The sequence below is a fragment of the Bufo gargarizans genome, unplaced genomic scaffold (assembly GCF_014858855.1).
Source record: "Bufo gargarizans isolate SCDJY-AF-19 unplaced genomic scaffold, ASM1485885v1 original_scaffold_1742_pilon:::fragment_2:::debris, whole genome shotgun sequence".
Taxonomy (NCBI): domain Eukaryota; kingdom Metazoa; phylum Chordata; class Amphibia; order Anura; family Bufonidae; genus Bufo; species Bufo gargarizans.
Window position 1 is genome coordinate 53,447 of NW_025334490.1, and position 24,740 is coordinate 78,186.

Here is a 24,740-nt window from a genome sequence, read left to right on the forward strand (position 1 = left end):
CAAACTGGTGGCTTCTGTGTTTTGATCGGTCTTGCCCTGCCTTACCAGTTGGAAAAAGTCTTTCATAAGCTTTTTGGAAAGCGACATCAGGGTGCCAAAAGTTCTAGACCATATGGCACTTACATAGATGCTCCAGGTGTCTATTTTGCATTGATTTTGCTTTGTGTGTCTTTCTGATCTGTTCCCCTCCCCAGACCCTCCTGAGTTCTTGCAGGGAAGAGGATTTCGGAGAGGAGGGCAGCCCTCTCTCCTGCTGCTTTCTGAATGTCCCTGCCTCCCCTTGTAGACTTTTTTTCCTTCTGCTCCTCCTACACTCCCTTAGCCGAGTTCAGTCTGATTCCAATTCCAGGTCTCATTGCCTGTATTTCACAATGAGTCTTCCAGAAATGATGCTGCTACTGAGTCTTCTCCCTTTTCTGCTTAACAGAGGTAAGTTCAAAGGGGGTCTGGGCTAAGGAGATGGAAGGATCCTGCAGTTGCCCCTGGAGACCTCTGCATTGGGCATTTATTGGTTGTGGAATTGGGACAAATCCTTATATACTCTTTGGAGTTAAGAAGTCTTCCTTGTCTGGCTGCAGTCTTGGGAGAAATCCTCAATTTTCCTTCTACTCTTAGTATTTTCTTCTAAGAGATTCAAGTTGGTTATGGTAGGGTTAATGTTATGTTGCGCAGATTTCTGGAAACTGATGATATTTGTTAAAGAACCTTTCCCAAGAGCTGACAATCTAAGTAATATCAGGTGCCGTCTAGCCATGTGAACTGGTACTCTCACCGAGTCTTGTGCCGTTAAATATCTCAGAATCCTCTAAGAATTGCCATTTGGTGAGATACATTGAGAGTCATATTTGTCCTCAAGAGCTTGCAATCTGAATTGCATATTAAATACTCTACTGGCTTCCACGTCACTGGGTATTCAGCGTTCTTAAGCACAATTCTATCTGGTTTACGACGCTGTTTTCATGAAGATGTGATTTTTTTTATGCTTAGGTATTTCACGTGCCTTCAAAAACTTACTATTAATTGTACAGATGTAGGATGGGCTGATACAGTCATTTGGTTGAACTCATGGCTTTATCACAATGTTTTGTCTGTTGTTTTACAGAGGACCTCAGGTAAATCTATCACAACTAATGCAACTCTAAGAAGTCAACAAATTAGGGTCTGCTACATCCATATGATACTTCTTTTAACTGTGATCCATTGCTGAGCTCATCTGCACAAGATCAGATGTCTCTGCCCCATCTGTTCTACTTATAACCAGCGTCAATGTAGCTTTTCTGTGATGAACCTCTTTGTTCTATGTTATGCCCCATGGTGTAGTGCTTATGCATCCAGATGTAGCAGAACTTTACTTTAACAGTTTGTGCAGTCCTATTTTAAACCAAAGTTTCCCCAAATGCTTGTATGGCTTTTATCCCCAACATGTTTAGGGTATGTTCACATGACAAAATACATGCGTACATGGCTGCAGATTTCATATTTTGACACAAAATAGGGGATTAGACAGCAATTGGTAGAGGGACTAGTGCCAATGGGTTCTGTGCACTGTGTTGCAGAATATGTTGACACTGTAGTGATAGTTCAGGCACAATGTACTGGTCTCATACACTGAAAAGACAAGTAATCCTGCATAAAACTATGGAATTGTACTTTATCCGCTTCTGAAAACAGCCATGCACTATTATCTTATTTGCCCTTCAACTCCTACCTATATTCTTCCTCCTGTATTATCTCTTGATTCCAGGCATTGGGGGTTCTTGAAGACATGTTCTCCTATAGCCTAAAAATTGATACTCACCCCATTTTCCAGAGCCGTTCTCTGCGCTGATCCAGTTCTCCAGCTGTTGCTTGTTTATAAACTGCAGCGGTGATCCGCCGGTGTCACCTCTACAGTCAATCACTGTTGTCAGCAGTCTAATGTGCTGTACACCTGCATGTCACTCTATACTTTAGAGTTGATGACATGTAAGTGTATAGCATGTCACTACAGCAGTCAATCATCATCTTCAGTGGTAGACCACTGAGGACAGTGATTTGTTGCAGAGGTGACGTACCAGTATACAGCATGTGACCATTGCAACCAATGTCCCAGTGGTCCACCACTGAGTACAGTAATTGGCTGCAGTGGTGATGTGTAAATAAGATCCAGCAAGAGAGCAGACTGCACTGGACTAGCACTGCAGAAGATGGCACTTGAGAAAGGGTTGGGTATAAAATCACCTTCATTTTAGGCTATTGGAGGGTTTGTCCGAAATATCTAATTATCTCAGATACCTCTTTTAGGGTATAACCCTCCATTTAGCTAAGCATATATATATATATATATATATATATATACATACTATACCATAGAATATTCTCAGGGTTACTAAGGGTGTCCCAGGCTTTCAGATATTTTCTGTGATTTCACATTGAAGATCTGGGACCCTTGATCTTGCTCTAAGGAACAAAGCTTTGGAGTTAGCAGGCCCTGGTAACTGATGGGGCCCAGTAGTCCCTCTGCTACATAAAATACACAATTATTATAAAAGGCATAATAGGTAGTTTTTAATTTTGCTTTGGGGCCCAAGAGCTACAAGTTTGCCCTGAATTATTGGGTTCTGGCACATGGCTAGACTCCTTTGAACGACCAATGACTTTGTAATGGCTGGACATGGAAATCCACTGACTCCAACAGAGCAATAGGCATGCATCATAGTCCAAACTGCCCAGCCATCAGGGCCTCTTTTAATTACTAGGGTCCTAAATTACAGACATCCCCCAAACCCACTATTGCACTTGTCTGATAAACCTCCGCACAAACGCTGGGGATTTAGCCTTTCAACCAATACCTATATTAGTAATGATGATCCTTTTAGATCAATGGCACACTTTTCCCAACTGAACCTCAAGATCCTCGGAGTGAATAACCCAATCTCATAAGAAAGCAGAAATCTCTGGTGATTCAGTAAATGACACAGGTATAGAACTTTACCTCCAGGTCTGTTTTCTCTCAAAACTGTTTAAGTGAAGCTCTGTGGAACTATTCATTTGTATCCTTTCTTCCATGTAGATATCCTTCACATTACATTGTTTTAAACTCAATCAGTGACTCTCTCAAATGAATCCTCAAGGTATCCATGCTGAAGATAAGAACTGTTCTGAGGACAACTAGATGTCTGACCAACCATTGGTATCTTGAAGATATATGACGTTATCTGGTCTGTCTGCCTATAGGTGGTCAGCGTAATCAAATTGATGAAAGTTATTAAACAAATCTCAGGATACAAGACCAGGTTACCCACACAAATTGGTTTATACCAGGTTTATACCAAATGGGGACAACTACTTTGATTGTTCGCAATCATGTGTAAACATTGGCAGACCGTAAAGAGATTCTGTCATGTTTGATTTTATTTGGCTTGTCCAGGAATGTCTGGCCTTCCTAAAAAAAAATCATACAAACTTTTAGGATGTCTACATACTACCTTCATGCTAGCCATACACATTAGACTTTAATCAGAACCTGCTAATTTCATCAGGATTGGCTGACTATCGAATGTGTTGGATATAAGCATATGGTATGCCGGATTTCAACATTTCTGATTCTTTACCCCCTGTCGGAGGTAATCTTATTTCTCTGTCCCTTTGAAGAAACATGTTGGAGTCGGGAGCAATAGCTGTTGGCCATATTTTAGATAACTCTAGAGAACTTTAGGCTGGGGACATGTCAAAGGCTGTTAATAGATCTGGTGAAGAACCACCACTGGACTCACTGTAATTTAGGAAGCAAAGGTGCCCCACCAGATATACTTGACCCTTACCATTTGGTTCTTGTCAAACCAAATTTAGATATTTGGGTGGTCAACTATTAAAGGGCAGAACTTCCAGCATGTCATAAAATCTGTATTTTAATTATTGAAAGTGATCCACCTCCACGTATGGCATAATTAGATCAGACTGTAAATGCCTTGAGAGAATAATGTATTGTATTACTTTTTCTGACCACCAGCTCTGGTGAATTTAATTGGATACCCTATATTGCATCCATTCAGAGGTTGACTAAAGTGGACCCAGAACCTGAACTACAGTTGTTCAAACAACAACTTTGGCCACCAGCCTGGCTACCCTTCATAAACAAAAGACTGCTAATTAAAGAAACAACAGGTCCTCAAAGATAGTTAAAAACAAGACTATTTGCTTAACCAGGAAAATAAAATTCCTGGCATTACCCACAATTCTGTGCACATTTTGGAGCCGCCAATATGTAATCTCTGTAGGCCTCTACTATAATCTGGCCAACTATGTGTTCAGTACTTCAAAACCAGCCCTTCTGGTAGTATAGCTAAGATATAATTAAGATTCATCTTAAGTATTTTTCTTCTCCTTAGTAATATTCTTCCATCTACCTTCCCATTTAATTACAATTAGTCACTGGATATTTAAAGGAACCTGTGGTGAAGGCCTCCTGCTGACTACTGTTTAAAGAGCCAGGGCCATTAATGTCAAACAGGGTGTTTGTCTAAGGGGGGGGGGGGTGAGATTAAAGACAGGTTTAAGTATCTGTTTACATCCTGTTCTCACATCAAAGACTCTTTAAAGATCATAAAAAGTGAGGAACACACAGCTCAGTGGGTCACATTTCTAGTGTCCCTCTGGCACCAAAGACTTCATCAAAAACTTACAATGAAATTTGACTTATCTTTAAAGAAAGTCAAATTTAGGGAGGCTCAAGACCTTCAAAATCATCCACTCAGTTAACATCTACTCAGGAACACTGTTTCTATAGGCACATAAGAAGCATCAGGGCTAATTATGTTAATTTACTATTTCATTTTTATACTACAATACCTTGAAGAATTGTAACAGCAGAGGGCTTGTTTGAAGGGCATCTGTCAGCATATTTGTACCTATGAAACTGGCTGACCTGTTGCATATGGGCTTGGCAACTGAATACACCTGTGCAGGTCCAATATTTATATGCGCAAGCATTGCTGGGAAAAATTATATTTTAATATATGCAAATGAGCCTCTAAAAGAGACGGGGGTGTTACCATTACACCTAGAGGCTCAGCTCTCTGCAACTGCTGTGCCCTCTCCACTTTGATTGACTTTATGAAAAGTCAGGCCCAGGTATGATCATGTTTACACTGCATGGCTCTGTCAATCAAAGTGCAGAGTGTGAGACATTTTCAGAGATATCAGAGCCTCTAGGAGTAAAAGCAATGCCCCCATTGCTCCAAGGCTCATTTACATATATTAAAACGTCATTTTTCTCAGCAATGTGGGCACATATGAATATGGGACCAACACTGATGTCTTCAGCTGCCAAGTACACATGTAGCAGGTCAGCTAGTGTCATAGTTACAAATCTGCTGACAGATGCTCTTTAATAATGCCGTAATCTGGGAGCCTTCGCTACTGCTATGGAAAAGGGATAGATCCTAGAAAGTTATAGCTAAGATTTTCCCATTTGTAATATTGTTTCTCATTTGCTTCAGTGAACTTAGACATACATGTATGTTGGTGCAGTAAAGAAAATGAATGACATCTGTCCAGTAAGGTATTATTTCCATGTAACTAGGCTATTAAATCACCTCCTTTAAATGAGACGAATAGAGATTAGATAGATAGATAGATAGATAGATAAGAGATACATAGATAGATAGATAGATAGATAGTGTAGTAAGGTGCAAGGCTTAGGTAAGGTAAGAGCCGGTAGTTTTAAAGCCGATCTGGGCCGGCTCTTACTGGGAGTAGCCAAAGTGCTGGGTGGGTGGCTTAACCCCACACTCCAGGCCAGGTCTTTTTTGGCCTATATAAAACCCAGCCAGCAGTCTCAGCTGGGTGTGGTTTATCCTCCATCAGACAGAGAAGCTGGGCAGTCTCTGTGTTTTGGGACCTGTGAATTTGTGCCGTGATAAAGGGCTTAGAGCCGCATGGCGGGAAACAGGCCCCTAAAGCCTGCTGTGGACTGCGGATGGAAAACTGCTAACCAGGTGAAGATTTTGTTCTATGGACATTGCATGGTGTGAATAAACACCAAGACTGTGAACGGTCATTTAGTTTTTCTTTATGTGTGAATAAACACCGAACTGTTTAAGTTAAAGACTGTTTTTGCCTGTATACTGCGTCCGCTAGCCTGTCTACCAGAGCAAAACCCCACAATTGGTGTCGGATGCGGGCAAACGCAGTGAGGGAGGCCTGAAGGCCGAAAAGTTTTTGTTTTTTTTCCCCGGGCACAAGTGCCACCCCAGACCTAACGGCCGGTGCATCCCCTGCAGACCCAGACCTGGTGGTTTGCTGGCGGTGTCACGAGCCTGGACTTATAAGGGCCGACTGTCCCCATCGGGGGGAACCCATGGATACCAACTTGTTCTCAGGGGTCATCTTGGAATGCAAAAAACGCAGGATCGGATTCTACAGCGGTTTTACTGGACCAGTGTGTTCAGAGAGGTAGAAGAATATTGTAAGTCTTGCCCAACCTGCCAGATAACGAGCCCCCAGCCACATTTCCGTAGTCCCCTGGTACCCCTCCCGATTATCGGGGTCCCGTTCGAGTGAATTGCTATGGATCTCGTAGGCCCGGTACTGAAGTCTGCTAGAGGACACCAACACATCTTGGTTGTCCGCGACTACGCCACTCGGTACCCGGAGGGGCGGTGCCACTGCGGCATACATCAGCCAATCTCATAGCTAAGGAGTTAATGGAGATGTTTTCTCGCGTGGGTCTGCCTAAGGAGGTTGTGACTGACCAAGGGACCCCGTTTATGTCCAAGGTCATGAGGGAACTCTGTAAGTTGCTCCACATAAAACAGCTACAGATGTCCATGTATCATCAGCAAACGGATGGCCTGGTAGAGAGGTTTAATCAAACATTAAAAAATATGCTAAAAAGAGTGGTCTCTAAGGATGGGAGGGACTGGAACCTTCTTATGCCCTATCTCATGTTCACAGTGCGAGAGGTGCCCCAAGCCTCTACTGGGTTCTCGCCCTTCGAACTGCTATACGGCAAACACCCTCGTGGTCTTTTGGACGTGGCCAAAGAGGCTTGGGAACAACCTACATCCAAGGATGGATGGAAACAGTTTTACCTCTGGTTAGGGAGCATATGGAGGGAGTGCAGCGAGCCCAGAGTAGAATCTATATTCGGCAGGCTCGGGTCCAGACCTTTAACCCGGGTGATCAGGTATTGGTTCTGGTACCAACCATAGACAGTAAGTTTCTAGCTAGGTGGCAGGGGCCCTACGAGGTGCTTGAAAAAATTGAACAGGTAGATTACAAGGTGCACCAGCCAGGGAGGCAAAAGCCAGAGCAGGTGTACCATGTGAATCTGCTCAAACCCTGGAAATATAGGGGAACCTGTTTAGTCGGAACACGTATGTGTTCTCGGACCTCCCTGGACGCACTTTCATAGTCCGACATGACATTATCACTGAGCCTCAGGCAAAACTTCAGTTAAAACCATACCGGGTACCCGAGGCTCGGCAACAAGCCATCGCGGAGGAAGTGCAGCTAATGCTCCAGCTAGGTGTCATCGAGGCGTCAAAAAGTGAATGGGCCAGTCCGATGGTATTAATACCCAAGCCGGATGGGACATTTTGGTTCTGTAATGACTTCCGCAAACTAAATGAGGTGTTCAAGTTTGACACATATCCCATGCCCCGAGTGGATGAATTTATCGAGAAGTTAGGCCAAGCCCGGTATTTTTCTGTGTTGGACCTCACCAAAGGGTACTGGCAGGTACCCTTGATGGAGGCTGCCAAGGAAAAATTTGTCTTTCTTCACGCCAGAGGGGCTGTATCAGTACAAGGTTTTAACCTTTGGTCTAAATGGCGCTCCCGCCACGTTTCAAAGGCTAATGGACATTGTACTCTGTCCACATCCTCGATATGCTTTGGCTACCTAGACGATATCGTTATCCACAGCACCGACTGGTAAAGTCACCTACCTAAAGTACAGGCTATAGTGGACTCCCTTAGGAAAGATGGCTTAACCACTAACCCAAAAAAGTGCGCGATAGGGTTAGAAGAGACCAAGTATCTGGGGTATGTAATTGGGCGCGGAATTATTAAACCTCAGGTGAACAAAATTGAGGCAATTAGGAATTGGCCCTGACCTATGACTACTCTGCAAGTAAAGTCGTTCCTGGGTATGTTGGGGTACTATATGAGGTTTGTCCCCAATTTTGCTACAGTCACCGCACCATTGACAGGCCTTTTGAAGGGACGCAAGTCAGTGACGGTTCAGTGGAATAAGCAGGCGGCAAAGGCTTACTCGGCTTTGAATTCTGCCCTGTGTGGGTCCCCGGTATTGGTGATGCCTGACTTTAAGAGGGAATTTGTGGTACAGACCGATGCCTCTGAAGTAGGCCTCAGAGCTGTACTCTCTCAGGACATCAATGGGGAGTAACATCCTGTTGTTTTTCTGAGCCACAAACTTACCCCAGCCGAGACTAGGTACAGTATAGTGGAGAGAGTGCCTGGCCATCAAGTGGGCACTCGAGTCTCTCCGCTATTATCTGTTGGGCAGAAAGTTCCGTCTGGTGACCGACCACTCCCCTCTCAAGTGGATGAGCCAAGCCAAAGAGCTCGGGTCACCAGATGGTTCTTATCTTTACAAAACTTCACGTTTTCTGTGGAACATAGGGCAGGCAGGTTACAGGGAAACACAGATGTTCTGTCCCAGGTACACTGTCTGGTGGGTGTTCACCCCCTCAGGGTTGAACAAAGGGGGGAGGTATGTAGGAAGGCGAAAGGGGCAGTCATTGATGGAAGGTATGTGTCACCGAGATTCCTGGCCTCGGTGAGGTAAGAGCCGGTAGCTTTAAGTGTCAGCGGCAGCTAGTGCTGACCGACACTGTTTTGTTGTTAGTATGGCTGTAAAGCCAATCCGGGACGGCTCTTACTGGGAGAAGCCAAAGTGCTGGGTGGGTGGCTGCTCCCCACGCTCCAGGCCGGGTCTTTTTTGGCCTATATTAAACCCAGCCAGCAGTCTCAGCTGGGTGTGGTTTATCCTCCATCTGACAGAGAAGCTCTGTGTTTTGGGACCTGTAAATTTGTGCCATGCTAAAGGGCTGAGAGCCGCATGGCGGGAAACAGGCCCCTAAAGCCTGCTGTGGACTGCGGGTGGAAAACTGCTAACCAGGTGAAGATTTTGTTCTATGGACATTGCATAGGGAGAACAAACACCAAGAGTGAACGGTCATTTTGTTTTTCCTTATGTGTGAATAAACACAGAACTGTTTAAGTTAAAGACTTTGTTTTTGCCTCTATACTGCGTCCGCTAGCCTGTCTACCAGATCAAAACCCCACAATAGATAGATAGATATTGAGTGAGTTACATTGATAGAAATCAATAACAGACAGAGCTAATAAGAATGCCTTTACTTTTAGTGCCATGATTTCTAAAATGTGAAGTTTGCAGAAGAGTGAAATGGGGCCTGTGAGCAGATCATCTGAAACATTCAGTCTCAGTAAAGTAATGGAAAATCTAAGTAGAGAGATGTTGTTAGCAGCTGGCTGAGTTCAGTGACAACAGGTTTAGGAGCAGTATAAAGCTGTTTTTAGCATTTACACCCTACTTGTAAATAACACTTAAATCCAGAGATGGAGCTGATGGGCCCTAGTGCAACATTTTGGCACATCACCTGTCACTAAGTGTCACGGCTGTTTAAGGGTAACAAGAGTATACACAGTAAAAAGAGCTACTGACCGGACCCAAACTAGGGAAGAGAAAGGGTGACCCCTGTCAGACCCTCAACACTCTCCCTATGCTGCTAAAGCACATGCCCGGATCCAAATGGTGGAACGAGGCATGCCCGCGTACCTTAGACTGATGAGCCCTGTAACCCCTACAATAGTGGAAGGGGCACGGCCTCCGATGCCCTGCACAGAATAAGGAGGGAACCAGGGCCACCTCAGATCCAGTCAGGAAATCACCAGGTACATAACAAAGTCTGCACACTTAGCTGATGGAGCTGCAGCCGTAGAGAAGACGGATCCAAGGACCGCTGGCAATATCCGGAGTGCTTGCAGCAGCAGAACACAGGTCCAGAGAACTAGTAGCTAAAGGAGTGAAGATACTCAAGGCAGAGCTACAACTGAAAGGAGAAATATAATCCACGCCCTGCAATAGGAGGAGGGGTGATTTAAAGGCAGAGAAATCAAACGCAGGAGAGACAGCTGAGAGTAAGACCTCATCACAGGGGCGGAGAAACAGAACAGTGAGAAAACCTCCAACCCTAAGTGACATCATCACAGGGGTGGAGACACAGAGCTTTGAGAACGTCTCAAAGCTCTGGTAGTGACAGTACCCCCCCTTCTACGGGTGGACTCCGGACACCCAGGACCCACCTTCCCAGGATGAGCCCTATGAAATGCCCTGATAAGGCGAGTGGCTTTAATGTCCGACATCGGAACCCACATCCTCTCCTCAGGACCATAACCCTTCCAATGAACGAGGTACTGAAGAGAACCGCGGACAATGCGAGAGTCCACAATTCTGGAAACCTCAAACTCCAGATTGCCATCAACCAAAATCGGAGGAGGAGGCAAAGAGGAGGGTACCGTGGGCTGGACATATGGTTTTAAGAGAGATCTGTGAAAAACATTATGTATCTTCCAAACCCGTGGAAGATCAAGGCGGAAGGCAACAGGATTGATGACTGACAAAATTTTATAAGGCCCAACAAACTTGGGGCCCAATTTCCAGGAGGGAACCTTCAGTTTAACATTTCTTGTAGACAACCACACCAGATCACCCACATTCAGGTCCGGACCAGGCACACGTCTCTTATCAGCCACACGCTTATACTTCTCACTCATCTTTCTGAGATTACTCTGAATCTTTTGCCAAATGGTAGACAAAGACGAGGAAAATCTCTCCTCCTCAGGTAAACCAGAAAGAGCCCCTCCCGAGAATGTCCCAAACTGCGGATGGAACCCATATGCACCAAAAAATGGTGACTTATCAGAAGATTCCTGACGACGGTTGTTCAAAGCAAACTCAGCAAGAGGGAGAAATGAACACCAATCCTCCTGGTTCTCTGCCACAAAACAGCGCAAATATGTCTCCAGATTCTGATTGAGGCGCTCAGTCTGACCATTCGACTGCGGGTGAAAAGCAGAAGAGAAGGACAGCCGAACCCCCAGGCGAGAACAGAAAGCCTTCCAGAACCTGGACACAAACTGCGTGCCTCTATCGGAAACAATCTCAGAGGGAATGCCGTGCAATTTAACAATATGATCGACAAAAGCTTGCGCCAACGTTTTAGCATTGGGTAAACCAGGGAAAGGAACGAAATGAGCCATCTTGCTAAAACGGTCCACGACCACCAGGATCACCGACTTCCCCGAGGAACGAGGAAGATCCGTGATAAAGTCCATGGACAGGTGTGTCCAAGGACGGGAAGGTATAGGTAACGGGAGAAGGGAACCTGAAGGTCGTGAACGAGGGACCTTAGCGCGAGCGCACGTCTCACAAGCCGCCACAAAACCCTCCACAGACTTACGAAGAGCCGGCCACCAAAATCTCCGAGCAATGAGATCTACCGTGGCTCTACTCCCGGGGTGACCAGCAAGAACTGTATCATGATGTTCCTTAAAGAGTTTGTGACGTAGCTCAGGAGGCACGAACAACTTCCCGGAGGGACAACGGGCAGGTGCCTCAGACTGGGCAGCCTGGACCTCGGCCTCCAAATCGGAATATAGAGCAGAAACAACTACCCCCTCCGCCAAAATGGGACCCGGGTCCTCGGAGTTTCCTCCTCCCGGAAAACAGCGAGAGAGAGCATCAGCCTTCACATTCTTGATCCCAGGGCGGAAAGTAACAACAAAATTAAATCTGGAGAAGAACAGAGACCATCTGGCCTGTCTCGGATTCATACGCCTGGCCGACTCCAGGTACGCCAGATTCTTATGGTCGGTAAAAACGGTGATAGGGTGCCTGGCCCCCTCCAACCAATGGCGCCATTCCTCGAAAGCCAACTTGATGGCCAACAACTCCCTATCTCCCACATCATAGTTTCTCTCTGCCGGGGAGAGTTTTCTAGAGAAAAAGGCACAAGGTCGCCATTTGGCAGGAGAGGGGCCCTGGGACAAAACTGCACCCACACCCACCTCGGAAGCATCCACCTCAACAATAAAAGGTAAGGAAACATCGGGATGCAGCAAGATGGGAGCAGACGCAAAACTCTCTTTAATCTTAGAAAAGGCTGCAAGCGCCTCCTCCGACCAAGAGGAAAAATCCGTCCCCTTTTTTGTCATGTCAGTAAGGGGTTTGACAATAGAGGAATAATTCAAAATGAACTTTCTGTAGTAGTTAGCAAAACCCAGAAAGCGCATCAATGCCTTCTGATTTTCAGGAAGCTCCCACTCCAGCACAGCACGGACCTTCTCCGGATCCATGCGAAAACCAGAAGCAGAGAGGAGAAAACCCAGAAATTGAATCTCTGATACCATAAAAAGACATTTCTCCAGCTTGGCATACAGTTTATTTTCCCGCAGTATCTGCAGGACCTGAAAAAGATGATCCTGATGAGTCTGAACATCAGGGGAAAAAATCAAAATATCATCAAGATACACCAATACAAATTTCCCCATTAAATGATAGAAAATACTATTAACAAAATGCTGAAAGACGGCCGGAGCATTCATCAGGCCGAAAGGCATAACGAGATTCTCGAAATGCCCGTTAGGGGTATTAAAGGCCGTTTTCCATTCATCCCCCTCTCTGACCCTGACCAGGTTGTACGCGCCTCTCAGATCCAATTTGGAAAACACCTTGGCCCCAACAATTTGGTTGAAGAGGTCCGGGATCAGAGGAAGGGGATAGGGATCGCGAATCGTGATACGGTTCAGCTCCCTAAAATCTAAGCAAGGTCTCAGAGAGCCATCTTTTTTTTTAACAAAAAAAAAACCCGCGGCAACAGGCGACTTTGAGGGACGAATATGCCCCTTCTCGAGACTCTCAGAGATATAGGTTCGCATTGCGAGTCTCTCCGGTTGTGAGAGATTGTAGAGGCGTGCCTTTGGCAGCTTGGCGCCGGGAATGAGGTTAATGGGACAGTCAAACTCCCGGTGAGGAGGTAGCTCCTGAACACCGCTCTCGGAAAACACATCCGAGAAATCAGAGAGAAATGATGGCAGAGTTTTAGTAGACACCTCAGCAAGAGTGGCTGTGAGACAATTCTCTCTACAAAAGTCACTCCACTCATTTATTTGCCTTCCTTGCCAATCAATAGTGGGGTTATGTCTAGTGAGCCAGGGTAGCCCCAAAACTAGAGGAGAAGGCAATCCGTTAAGGACAAAACAAGATATCTCCTCCACATGAGTGTCACCTACAGCTAGCCGGATATTGTGAACAATGCCTTTCAGAGATCTCTGCGAGAGTGGGGCAGAGTCAATAGCAAAAACAGGTATATCCTTTTCTAATGTACAAACCTGAAACCCATGCAAAGCTACAAATTGAGTGTCAATAAGATTGACGGCCGCTCCACTATCGACAAAAATCTCACAAGGAATGACCTTGCTCTCTAGCGCCACCCTGGCAGACAGGAGAAAACGGGAACTGCAGGTCAGAGGAAAAGCATCAATTCCCACATCAACTTTGCCCAAAGTAGCAGATGAAGCAGAACTTGATGATCTACCTCTTGAGGTTTTTCTCTTATTATCGCTCTTAGTACAGTTCAGGAATCTCCTAGACGGACAAACATTTGCCAAATGACCTATACCCCCACAACAAAAACACACCATATTCTGAGGACTAAATCCTCTTTTATCAGGGGCAAGTCGGCCTAGCTGCATGGGCTCCTCCTCAGAGGGGAGCGAGACAGGATGAGACCCCTGCATACTGAATGAGTCCGCACCATTGCCCCTAGACTGACAATGGCTGGACGGAGAGGTCTTGTTTCTTTCCCTTAGACGCCTGTCAAGGCGTACCGCCAATGACATGGCAGACTCTAAGGATGTTGGTCTCTCATGGAAAGCAAAGGCATCTTTCAAACCCTCTGAGAGACCATGACAGAACTGACTTCGGAGTGCAGCATCATTCCAGCCTGAATCAGCTGCCCATCTCCGAAATTCAGAACAATAAAGCTCCGCAGACAGTTTGTTCTGGCATAGAACACGTAAGTTCGATTCTGCCAGAGCAACACGATCCGGGTCATCATATATCTGCCCCAGGGCCACAAAAAACCTCTCCACGGATCGCATAGAAGGATCCCCTGATGGCAGCGAAAAAGCCCAAGTCTGAGCATTACCTCTGAGCAGGGAGATGACAATCCTCACCCTCTGTTCCTCATTACCAGAGGAGTGGGGACACAAACAAAAATGGAGTTTACATGCCTCTCTGAAGCGAACAAAATTCTCACTACCCCCGGAGAACGTTTCCGGAAGTGAGACCTTTGGCTCGCAACAGACTCCATGAGCCGGAGCAGAGCCCAATGCTTGTAGCTGAGTCAGAGATTGACGGAGATCCGCTACTTCCAAAGAAAGACCCTGCATGCGGTCAACCAGGTCAGAAAGCGGATCCATGTCAACAAGGACGGTTTTGGTGGATTATAATGTCACGGCTGTTTAAGGGTAACAAGAGTATACACAGTAAAAAGAGCTACTGACCGGACCCAAACTAGGGAAGAGAAAGGGTGACCCCTGTCAGACCCTCAACACTCTCCCTATGCTGCTAAAGCACATGCCCGGATCCAAATGGTGGAACGAGGCATGCCCGCGTACCTTAGACTGATGAGCCCTGTAACCCCTACAATAGTGGAAGGGGCACGGCCTCCGATGCCCTGCACAGAATAAGGAGGGAACCAGGGCCACCTCAGATCCAGTCAGGAAATCACCAGGTACATAACAAAGTCTGCACACTTAGCTGATGGAGCTGCAGCCGTAGAGAAGACGGATCCAAGGACCGCTGGCAATATCCGGAGTGCTTGCAGCAGCAGAACACAGGTCCAGAGAACTAGTAGCTAAAGGAGTGAAGATACTCAAGGCAGAGCTACAACTGAAAGGAGAAATATAATCCACGCCCTGCAATAGGAGGAGGGGTGATTTAAAGGCAGAGAAATCAAACGCAGGAGAGACAGCTGAGAGTAAGACCTCATCACAGGGGCGGAGAAACAGAACAGTGAGAAAACCTCCAACCCTAAGTGACATCATCACAGGGGTGGAGACACAGAGCTTTGAGAACGTCTCAAAGCTCTGGTAGTGACACTAAGACACAGAGCCCCAAAACAATACCAGCGGGTCAGAATGTGTGGGGCCACTACAATGGTCAATAAAACAAAATGATCACCCAATGGTGTACTCCAATAATGGTGCCTGTCATTGCCCACTTACAATTCTTATAAGACACAGTGCCCTTGTAGTTGTGTTCCTAGAAAACCTGTTTAAGTTGTGAAGGCCATACATACCTGCGAGGAGGTGTATGGCCTAAGACATGGACTAGAGCTGTCAATACATATTAAATATCAGTCATCCAATGTGTATGACTCTACCCATAGGCAGATATTGGGGAGAGTGAAGGGTCAGACATGTTGCATGTTCCACATACCCAATTCTTTTGTTTTCAGGGTCATAAGCCACCACCAGAGGATTCAGGTAATAGCTTACCATTGAACGAGCATTCAGCTGACCCCTATCTAATGTGTATGGCCAGCCTTACAGAAGAAGGTGAGCACTCAGCAGAAAAGGATTCTTTAGATACCTAGTTCCAAATCGTATTTCTCACAGTACTATCAAGAGCATACTTGCCATAGTGGCAGTTGCCATGGGGTCATTAAAGAAAGTGTGGCAAGTCCTTGTGGTTGCCTTTTGCTTGATGGTGAGAACCCATGCAGGAATCCCCTCTCTAAAGGAACTGCATTGTTAGCGAACAACAGGGGTGAGGAACTAGTCGAGGGTCATGACAAGAGCATGGAGACTAAAACAAACATCAGTCTCTCCTGTCCAGTTTGGATCTTTGCTATGGTGTCCTCTCACTGCAGACCTAGATTCACTTCAGTGGGAGCAGAGCTGTAGTAACCAGCTCCACTACACAATGGACGATGCTGTGCAATTCCAAACTACCGCAAAACAGCTGATCAATAGGGATGTGGGATGTTGGACCCCCGTCAATCAGATATTGATGGCCTTTCCTGAGAAGAGGCCTTCAATATAAAATCTCTAATTTCCGGTTACATAATAAATAACTTTCCTTTCAGCAATTGTTTTACGCTTGAATTGATTCTGGTAGCAAAACAGAGCAAGCAGTGCTTATCTGCAGAATCAGATTAAAATAATATTATGGAAAGACTCAACTATTTTGGGTTTGGTTTTAGAAAGTATTTTCCATTGCCGTCCACCCAAAGATGGGTGTAACTCTTTAGAACATCTTAAAAAATTCTGAATGCCTACTTTTAAAATGTGATGCAAAACTACAAATCCCATTGTGCCCTGAAACCGTTCAACTGTATCTACAAAGATTTATATGACGATAGGAGTATTAGTAATATCAGCCCAAGCAAGGTTCCTTACTGGCCATTAATGTGTGATTGGGGGGCAGAGGTGTACATAGGAATCACTGGGCCCTATAGCAAGAATCTAAATTGGGCCCCCATGCCCCATTTATAGTCCCTCCCACTACCCATTCCTGGCCAGTATATACAGCAGTGTACTGATATGTGAGGTATGAGTATGAATTACAGCTCGTACCTCACATATTAGTACACTGCTGTATAATATATATATATATATATATATATATATATATACATATATAGTACAGACCAAAAGTTTGAACACACCTTCTCATTCAAAGAGTTTTCTTTATTTTCATGAGTATGAAAATTGTAGATTCACACTGAAGGCATCAAAACTATGAATTAACACATGTGGAATTATATACATAACAAAGTGTGAAACAACTGAAAATATGTCATATTCTAGGTTCTTCAAAGTAGCCACCTTTTGCTTTGATTACTGCTCTGCACACTCTTGGCATTCTCTTGATGAGCTTCAAGAGGTAGTCACCTGAAATGGTTTTCCAACAGTCATGAAGGAGTTCCCAGAGATGCTTAGCACTTGTTGGCCCTTTTGCCTTCACTCTGCGGTCCAGCTCACCCCAAACCATCTCGATTGGGTTCAGGTCCGGTGACTGTGGAGGCCAGGTCATCTGGCGCAGCACCCCATCACTCTCCTTCATGGTCAAATAGCCCTTACACAGCCTGGAGGTGTGTTTGGGGTCATTGTCCTGTTGAAAAATAAATGATGGTCCAACTAAACGCAAACCGGATGGAATAGCATGCCGGTGCAAGATGCTGTGGTAGCCATGCTGGTTCAGTATGCCCTAAATTTTGAATAAATCCCCAAAAGTGTCACCAGCAAAGCACCCCCACACAATCATACCTCCTCCTCCATGCTTCACGGTGGGAACTAGGCATGTAGAGTCCATCCGTTCACCTTTTCTGTGTCGCACAAAGACACGGTGGTTGGAACTAAATATCTCAAATTTGGACTCATCAGACCAAAGCACAGATTTCCACTGGTCTAATGTCCATTCCTTGTGTTCTTTAGCCCAAACAAGTCTCTTCTGCTTGTTGCCTGTCCTTAGCAGTGGTTTCCTAGCAGATATTCTACCATGAAGGCCTGATTCACAGTCTCCTCTTAACAGTTGTTCTAGAGATGTGTCTGCTGCTAGAACTGGTCTCTGCTTGACCTGGTCTCTAATCTGAGCTGCTGTTAACCTGCGATTTCTGAGGCTGGTGACTCGGAAGAACTTATCCGCCGCAGCAAAGGTGACTCTTGGTCTTCCTTTCCTGGGGCGGTCCGCATGTGAGCCAGTTTCTTTGTAGCGCTTGATGGTTTTTGTGACTGCACTTGGGGACACTTTCAATGTTTTCCCAATTTTTCGGACTGACTGACCTTCATTTCTTAAAGTAATGATGGCCACTTGTTTTTCTTTACTTAGCTGCTTTTTTCTTGCCATAATACAAATTCTAACAGTCTATTCAGTAGGACTATCAGTTGTGTATCCACCTGACTTCTCCACAACGCAATTGATGGTCCCAACCCCATTTATAAGGCAAGAAATCCCACTTATTAAACCTGACAGGGCACACCTGTGAAGTGAAAACCATTTCAGGTGACTACCTCTTGAAGCTCATCAAGAGAATGCCAAGAGTGTGCAAAGCAGTAATCAAAGCAAAAGGTGGCTACTTTGAAGAACCTAGAATATGACATATTTTCAGTTGTTTCACACTTTTTTGTTATGTATATAATTCCACATGTGTTAATTCATAGTTTTGATGCCTTCAGTGTGAATCTACAATTTTCATAGTCATGAAAATAAAGAAAACTCTTTGAATGAGAAGGTGTGTCCAAACTTTTGGTCTGTACTGTGTATATATATATATATATATATATATATATAAATATATATATATATATTGTATATAAAACATATGAGTAAAAATAGGGAATAGGGTGAAATGAAGAGAAAGGAGGAGGACCTCCTCTTACCACTCCATTCTAGTCTCAGTGGAGAGATCATCATGCAGCTATTCTCTATGCTGTTGGGGGTTGAAGGACCTGTGATAAGGCTCTGCGCAGTTCCTTTACTAGATGTACTGGACCTGTGATGACATAATCACAGGTCCTTTAGCTTTCTCCACTGATGATAGGGATACTATACTGGAGCTGGACAGTAATACGTATAATTAGGGGGCGAGGCTTTTGGCTTCAGGCCCCTTTTTCCCATGGGCCCCATAGCAGCTGCTTGGTCTGCCTCTATTGGAGGTATGTCACAGTCGGAGGCTCTGCCACCCAGTACCCCCAATAATCTTTAAGAAGAAGGAACATCGGCCCCTTCACTGCAGTATCTGATCCAGCACTGCTCTTGTCCATGGGCTGTGCCTAGGAAGTGCATCTTAAGTCAGCACTTATCCCTATTTACCTGAATGGGGTCTAGCTCCAGTACCAAGAAGTCACATGGAGCTCCAGATAGCCCTGCTGACTCTTTCTTCTCTAATAGACTTTGGGGGCAATTTATGAAACTCCATACACCAGCTTACTGTTGTAAAATAAAGTCAGAATTTGTATTATGACTTTTTTTTTTGCACAAGTATTTGTGGCTTTTTCCTTTTTTGATTCCAGCTTTTCAAAAAAGTGTTAGGGACTTAGTGCAAAGGGATTGGGGCCACAGCTGAAAACAACTGCCATAAATAATAGATGAGAACATGGCTGCCGTAGATTTCAGTTTCTGATGAACAGTACAACGAAGCACCAAATTTATTAACAGGCCTGTGTCTCTTAATGAATTTTTCATCTAGCGGCTGTGTGTCGGCTGAACTCCTGCACTACCCCGGCCAATTATCCTGCAAATATTAGCCTATCCTGCTGCTTGCACGTTTTTCCGGCGGTGGACTCACTGGGGATCGCTTGGGAATACAACAATTGCAAAATTTTACTGCCATGACCAGGGAAAGAGAAGGGAAAGGCACCGACAAGGACACGCAAGATGGCCGCCGACTCAGCGGGAAGCTGCAGCGTAGCTGGGACAATATGCTCGTTCAGCGATACCGCTGATCACAAGACGGCTCCGAGACAAGGGTGAGGCACTACCATCATATAGGGGCTTGGACTCTGACAGTGAGGGGCTGGAAGCCGCTACAGTAGCCCTAACAAATATGGCGTCCTACAGACGAGCGGTGCTGAGTCAGAGGTTCAGGAATCAGAATCTGAGGCGCCAACCCTTAAGGATGTCATGCAAGCCATTACTAAATGCGGCAAGTCACTGAAGGCGCTGACAATGCAAATGGGAGCCATAAAAGAAGATGTGTCCATAGTCAGGCAGGACTTTAGAAAGTTGGCAGAGCGCACAACCGACCTGGAGGAGCGAGTGGGCGAAATGGAGGACGCTATACCTCCTCTCAAGAGGGACACTACGGAACATGCTTGCAGGCTAGATATACTGGCTGCCAAACAAGACGACTTGGAAAATCATCTGAGACAAAACAATGTAAGATTAGTTGGAGTACCAGAAAAAGTGGAAGGTGGTAACCCTACAGAGTTTATTGAAGCCTGGTTAAAAGACCGGTTTGGGGCAGAAACATTAACTCTGCTATTTGCACTTGATTGCGCTCACAGAGTGCCTACTCGCCTGTTGCCACCGGGTGCAGCCCCGAGACTGGTACTCATGAAAATACTCCATAACAGATTGTGATATTCTTCTCAGAAAGGGCAGGGATATACCGGATCTTTCAATTAACGGCCACAAGGTGTCACTGATTCCTGATTTCTCCATAGAGGTGCAGAAAAGAAGAGCCAGATTCCTTGATATAAAGCGTTGCTTTAGAGAATATGGAGTCTCCTATTCTATGATGTACCCAGCGAAACTCAGGGTAGTCCAGTTTTTTTGAAGACCCAAAAGAAGGATCGAGATGGCTGGACAGACATGACTGAGAATTAGTCCTCAGGCTCCAGGGCAAGTAAACAAGTCAACAGATCATACTCCGTGAATGTGACTGACTGGGTGTATGCATGTGCCAATGCTAGAATGTTTACTTTACATGTTATTTCTTTAGACAGTTTGTAACTGAGCGGAACATGTAGCTGTAACGTGCAGTGGGTATATTATATGGTTTAGCATCTGTAATCCCAATATAAATAATGAGCGGGAAAAGAGCGGGTAGCTACGACGCAACCGGCTCTAACAGTTTAGATAACACAGTTACTGTTGTGTGTTAATTTAGTTCCTGTTATTACTTGCAGGGCTGCCACCTCTCTCTTTTCCGGTGGACTAGCTGTCCGGATTGCCTGGCCTTGCTGACGGGTGTTTTTTTTTTATACCTAAGACCTAAAGTTAGGTGTTTTTAATCGGGACCTGTCAGGGAGGCCAGCTCATTCAAGCATTCTAGTTTTAGTTGCTAATCGCCTAATTTAGGCATGGTTCAGGGATTATTTAGGGTTAATAACACAGGATATGCAGATAGGGGGAAAATGTCATTGTGGTGCTTGTACATGTTATATATGACATTGCAAAGTTATGGGCTAGGGGTACTCTTCACTGGGTGGGGAGGTACGGCCACGGATATGACACCCCGGGATAGATATGACTAAACCAGTGAATTTTTTAAGTTGTTATGTCAGAGGGATAAAAGAGGCCACTAAAAGAAAGGCCATTATGGAAAGTTTGAAACTCTACCAGCCCCTGATATGCTGCTTACAGGAGACTCATCTAATGCTGGACCAGACTCATTTACTTAGACCTCAGTGGGCGGGTCAATGCTTCCATGCCACTTAGTCCACTTATGCGAGGGGAGTGAGCATACTCATTCATAAGAATATAATCTTCAAATGTATACCTAACAAGTTTGATGAAGAAGGGTGCTATGTTTATTTATATGGCACGATCTTCAATATTCCATGTGTCATAATTGGGATTTATATACCCCGCCATATTTACCGCTAGTTATTAGGAGAGTGCTTTCATTCCTCGCGGACTTACCTACTGTCCCAACGTTAATATTAGGAGATTTTAATGTGATCTGCGCGGTACTGGATAGAATGGGGGCATCTACCCAATTACCTTCTGAGGAGATTACTCCATTTGGGAAGCTCTTAGCTGAGGCTTCCCTGTTAGATTTCTGGAGGTTGAAAAATCCACAAACCAAACAATACTCATGTTGTTCCAGTACATATGAATCGTTATCCAGAATAGACCTAGTTCTGGGTAATGCTGAAATGGGTCACCTTATTCAAGAAATACAATATCTATCCAGAAGACTTTCTGATCATTCTCTGGTACTAGCGCCGGTAATTTCCTTCCCCCGACCGTGAACAGAGGCGAAATGTGGAAATTTATTCCGCACTGGCTCTCTGTTTTAGCTGATATGTTGGGAGTGGGAGAAAGGCTGAAGGAATTCTTCACATATAATTTACCTACTGCATCTCGTTTGGTGATGTGGGATACCATGAAGGCCTTCTTAAGAGTAAATAAAAAACTAACTGAAACTAGGGCTGCTGTACAGAAACTGTTGTTGGGGGTGGAAAGGGCAAAGGCAAATTATGTAGAGCGACCCTCTATAGAACATGCAGCACACTGGAAAGAAGCACAACAAGCACTAAATGATCGCTTTCTTATTAACGCAACTAATAAACGCTGTTTTCAAAAGCAATCGTATAACGAGGAGGGGGATAGAACAGGAAGATTACTGGTACTAATATCTAAGGCCCAACAACCATCCAGTACCTCTACTGGAGACTTGTGCACGACATCAGAACACATATTAGAGGTCATGCACCTGTTCTACTCATCCTTATATAAATCAAAAGCGGATGCTGATGACACAGACTACAGGGTTTCTAGGCTAGTTGCCACTCCCTACACTAACTGAGGAACAGAGAAATTTCCTAGACGCCTCTAACTGTAAAGGAAATAGAAGATGCTTTGGGTAATATGTCAAATAATAAGGCCCCGGGTGGAGATGGGCTACCAGTTGAAATATACAGAACTTATGCCTCTACACTACTACCTCAATTATTAGAGGTCTATAAGGAAGCCCAGAGTCAAGGAAAATTGCCCATGTCTATGAATGAAGCAATTATAGTAGTTATTCCAAAACCGGGAAAAGATAGTCTGGCGGCAGAGTCCTATAGGCCTATCTCCCTGCTTCAGGTAGATGTCAAAATCCTAGCAAAACTTTTGGCGAATAGGTTAAATTCTTATACATACTGACCAGGCAGGATTTATGCCTAACATGTCAACAGCAGTAAATATAAGGAGATTATTCCTGAATATTCAGGTGAGTCAGGTCCACGGCTTAAATACGGTGGTCGCATCTCTTGATGCGGCCAAAGCATTCGACAGCATGGAATGGCGATACCTTTGGAAGGTACTCAAGAAAACGGGGGTTGGACCAGAATTCATTAAGTGGGTACAACTACTATATAAATGCCCCACTGCTAGACTTAGAATAAACGGGAGGCTCTCTGAGTCCTTTAAATTACACAGGGGAACCAGGCATGGGTGCCCTTTATCTCCCCTATTGTTTGCAATAGCAATAGAACCCCTTGCAGAAGCCCTGAGGAGAGCGGAGACAGTGAAAGGTCTCTGTTATGGCCCATTAACGGAAAAAGTAGCACTATACGCCGATTACCTATTGCTGTTCTTAGACGAATGAGATTTCTCTCTTCCAGAAGCTATGGCCATTATAAATGGTTTTGGTAAGCTGTCTGGCTTGACCATAAATTGGGTGAAGTCATTGCTGATGCTAATGGATAATAGTAAGAGGGATGCTTCTGCACATGCGGCAGGTTTACAAATAGTTACTTCCTTTAAGTATCTGGGCATTTAGATATCGAATAACGATCAGGGTTATGAGGAACTAAATTTGATACCACTGTTGCATAGATTTAGACAGAAGGTCCAGACTTGGACTCGTCTACCTCTTACTATAGTCGGTCGTACTAACTTACTTAAAATGGTTTTAATGCCTCAACTTTTATATATGTTACATACTGCTCCAATCTTGATACCCCTCCGTTTTTTCTATACAGTGAATGCGATATTCAGGGATCTTATCTGGAAGAGGGGAGTTACGAGTATAAAACTTGCTACTTTATGTAGGCCCAAAACTCAAGGAGGACTAAATGTCCCAGACCCATGGATATATTACTTAGCAGCCCAATTGCAGCATATCAGGGGCTGGGGAGACATGGTGGCCTTAGTACAGCTGGATGGATTGTAAAACAATTGATTAATGGTAAAAGCCTAATGTCCGCAATAGAGGATGGTACAATGGTTAAAGTAGGGAACCGATTTTGCCTGCTCTGCACTATACACAGAGTGTGGTGGAAGGCTAAAACTATTGCAGGACTCACGGGTTATACCAAGTTCACTCCGATTTGGCCCAACCTTATGTTTAAGGAGTTAGATAAAGTAGCAAATGCCCAGATTTGGGAAGCATATGGGCTTAACCGCATACATCAGTTATTTGATAATGGTAAGGAATATACCAGCTACAAAAATAATTTACACTACCGAAAACCAAGTTTTACCTATATTTGCAACTCCGGCATGCCATACAGTCACAGGAACAGCAGGGGAAGATAGTACCTGCCACTAAACATTCTATCATAGACCTTACTAGTTCACAAGGGGGCACTAGTGCAGTTATTTCTCTTCATTATACAAGCCTAATGGAGATGCAATTTAAAAAACACCCTTTACAGTTATACGATAAGTGGAAGAAGGATTTAACGGATCTGACTGTAGAACAATGGGATAAAGCAGGGATGGCCAACCTGCGGCCCTCCAGCTGTTGCAAAACTACAACTCCCAGCATGCCTGGACAGCCTACAGCTATCAGCCTACAGCAGGGCATGATGGGAGTTGTAGTTTTACAACAGCTGGAGGGACGCAGGTTGAGCATCCCTGGGATAAAGTGTTAGAGGAGTTCACGGCAGCGGCAGTAAGTTAGGCCCATAGAGTCTCCCAACTGTATCTGCTCCATAGGGTATATAGAACCCCGGTTGTACTGAAAAAAAAATGGGGTATAGGGAGGATGATGACTGCCCAAGATCTGGGACACCAAACGCTGATCTAATTAATCTTTTGTGGAATTGGCCTAGACTAAGACACTACTGGACCGAGGTTATAGACCTGCTACATACGGTATTTGGTATACAGGTAGATCAGACAGCAACACTTTGCATCTTGGGATATGTTAAAAAGCTGCAATTAACGCCAGAAAAAAGATTAGCTATTATGCGTATACTGTA

General features: G+C 44.8%; 1 protein-coding gene across 2 annotated transcripts in view; it reads left to right on the plus strand.

Annotated features, from left to right (window-relative positions):
- The first annotated feature begins 303 nt into the window (after positions 1-303).
- Positions 304-24,740, plus strand: part of FBLN1 (fibulin 1) — a 93,578-nt gene continuing 69,141 nt past the window's right edge. For both annotated transcript variants that reach the window (XM_044274413.1, XM_044274414.1), the window contains exon 1: positions 304-429. In XM_044274413.1, coding sequence (XP_044130348.1) covers positions 372-429 — 58 coding nt within the window. In that variant the 5' untranslated portion in view covers positions 304-371. The remainder of the gene's footprint in view (positions 430-24,740) is intronic.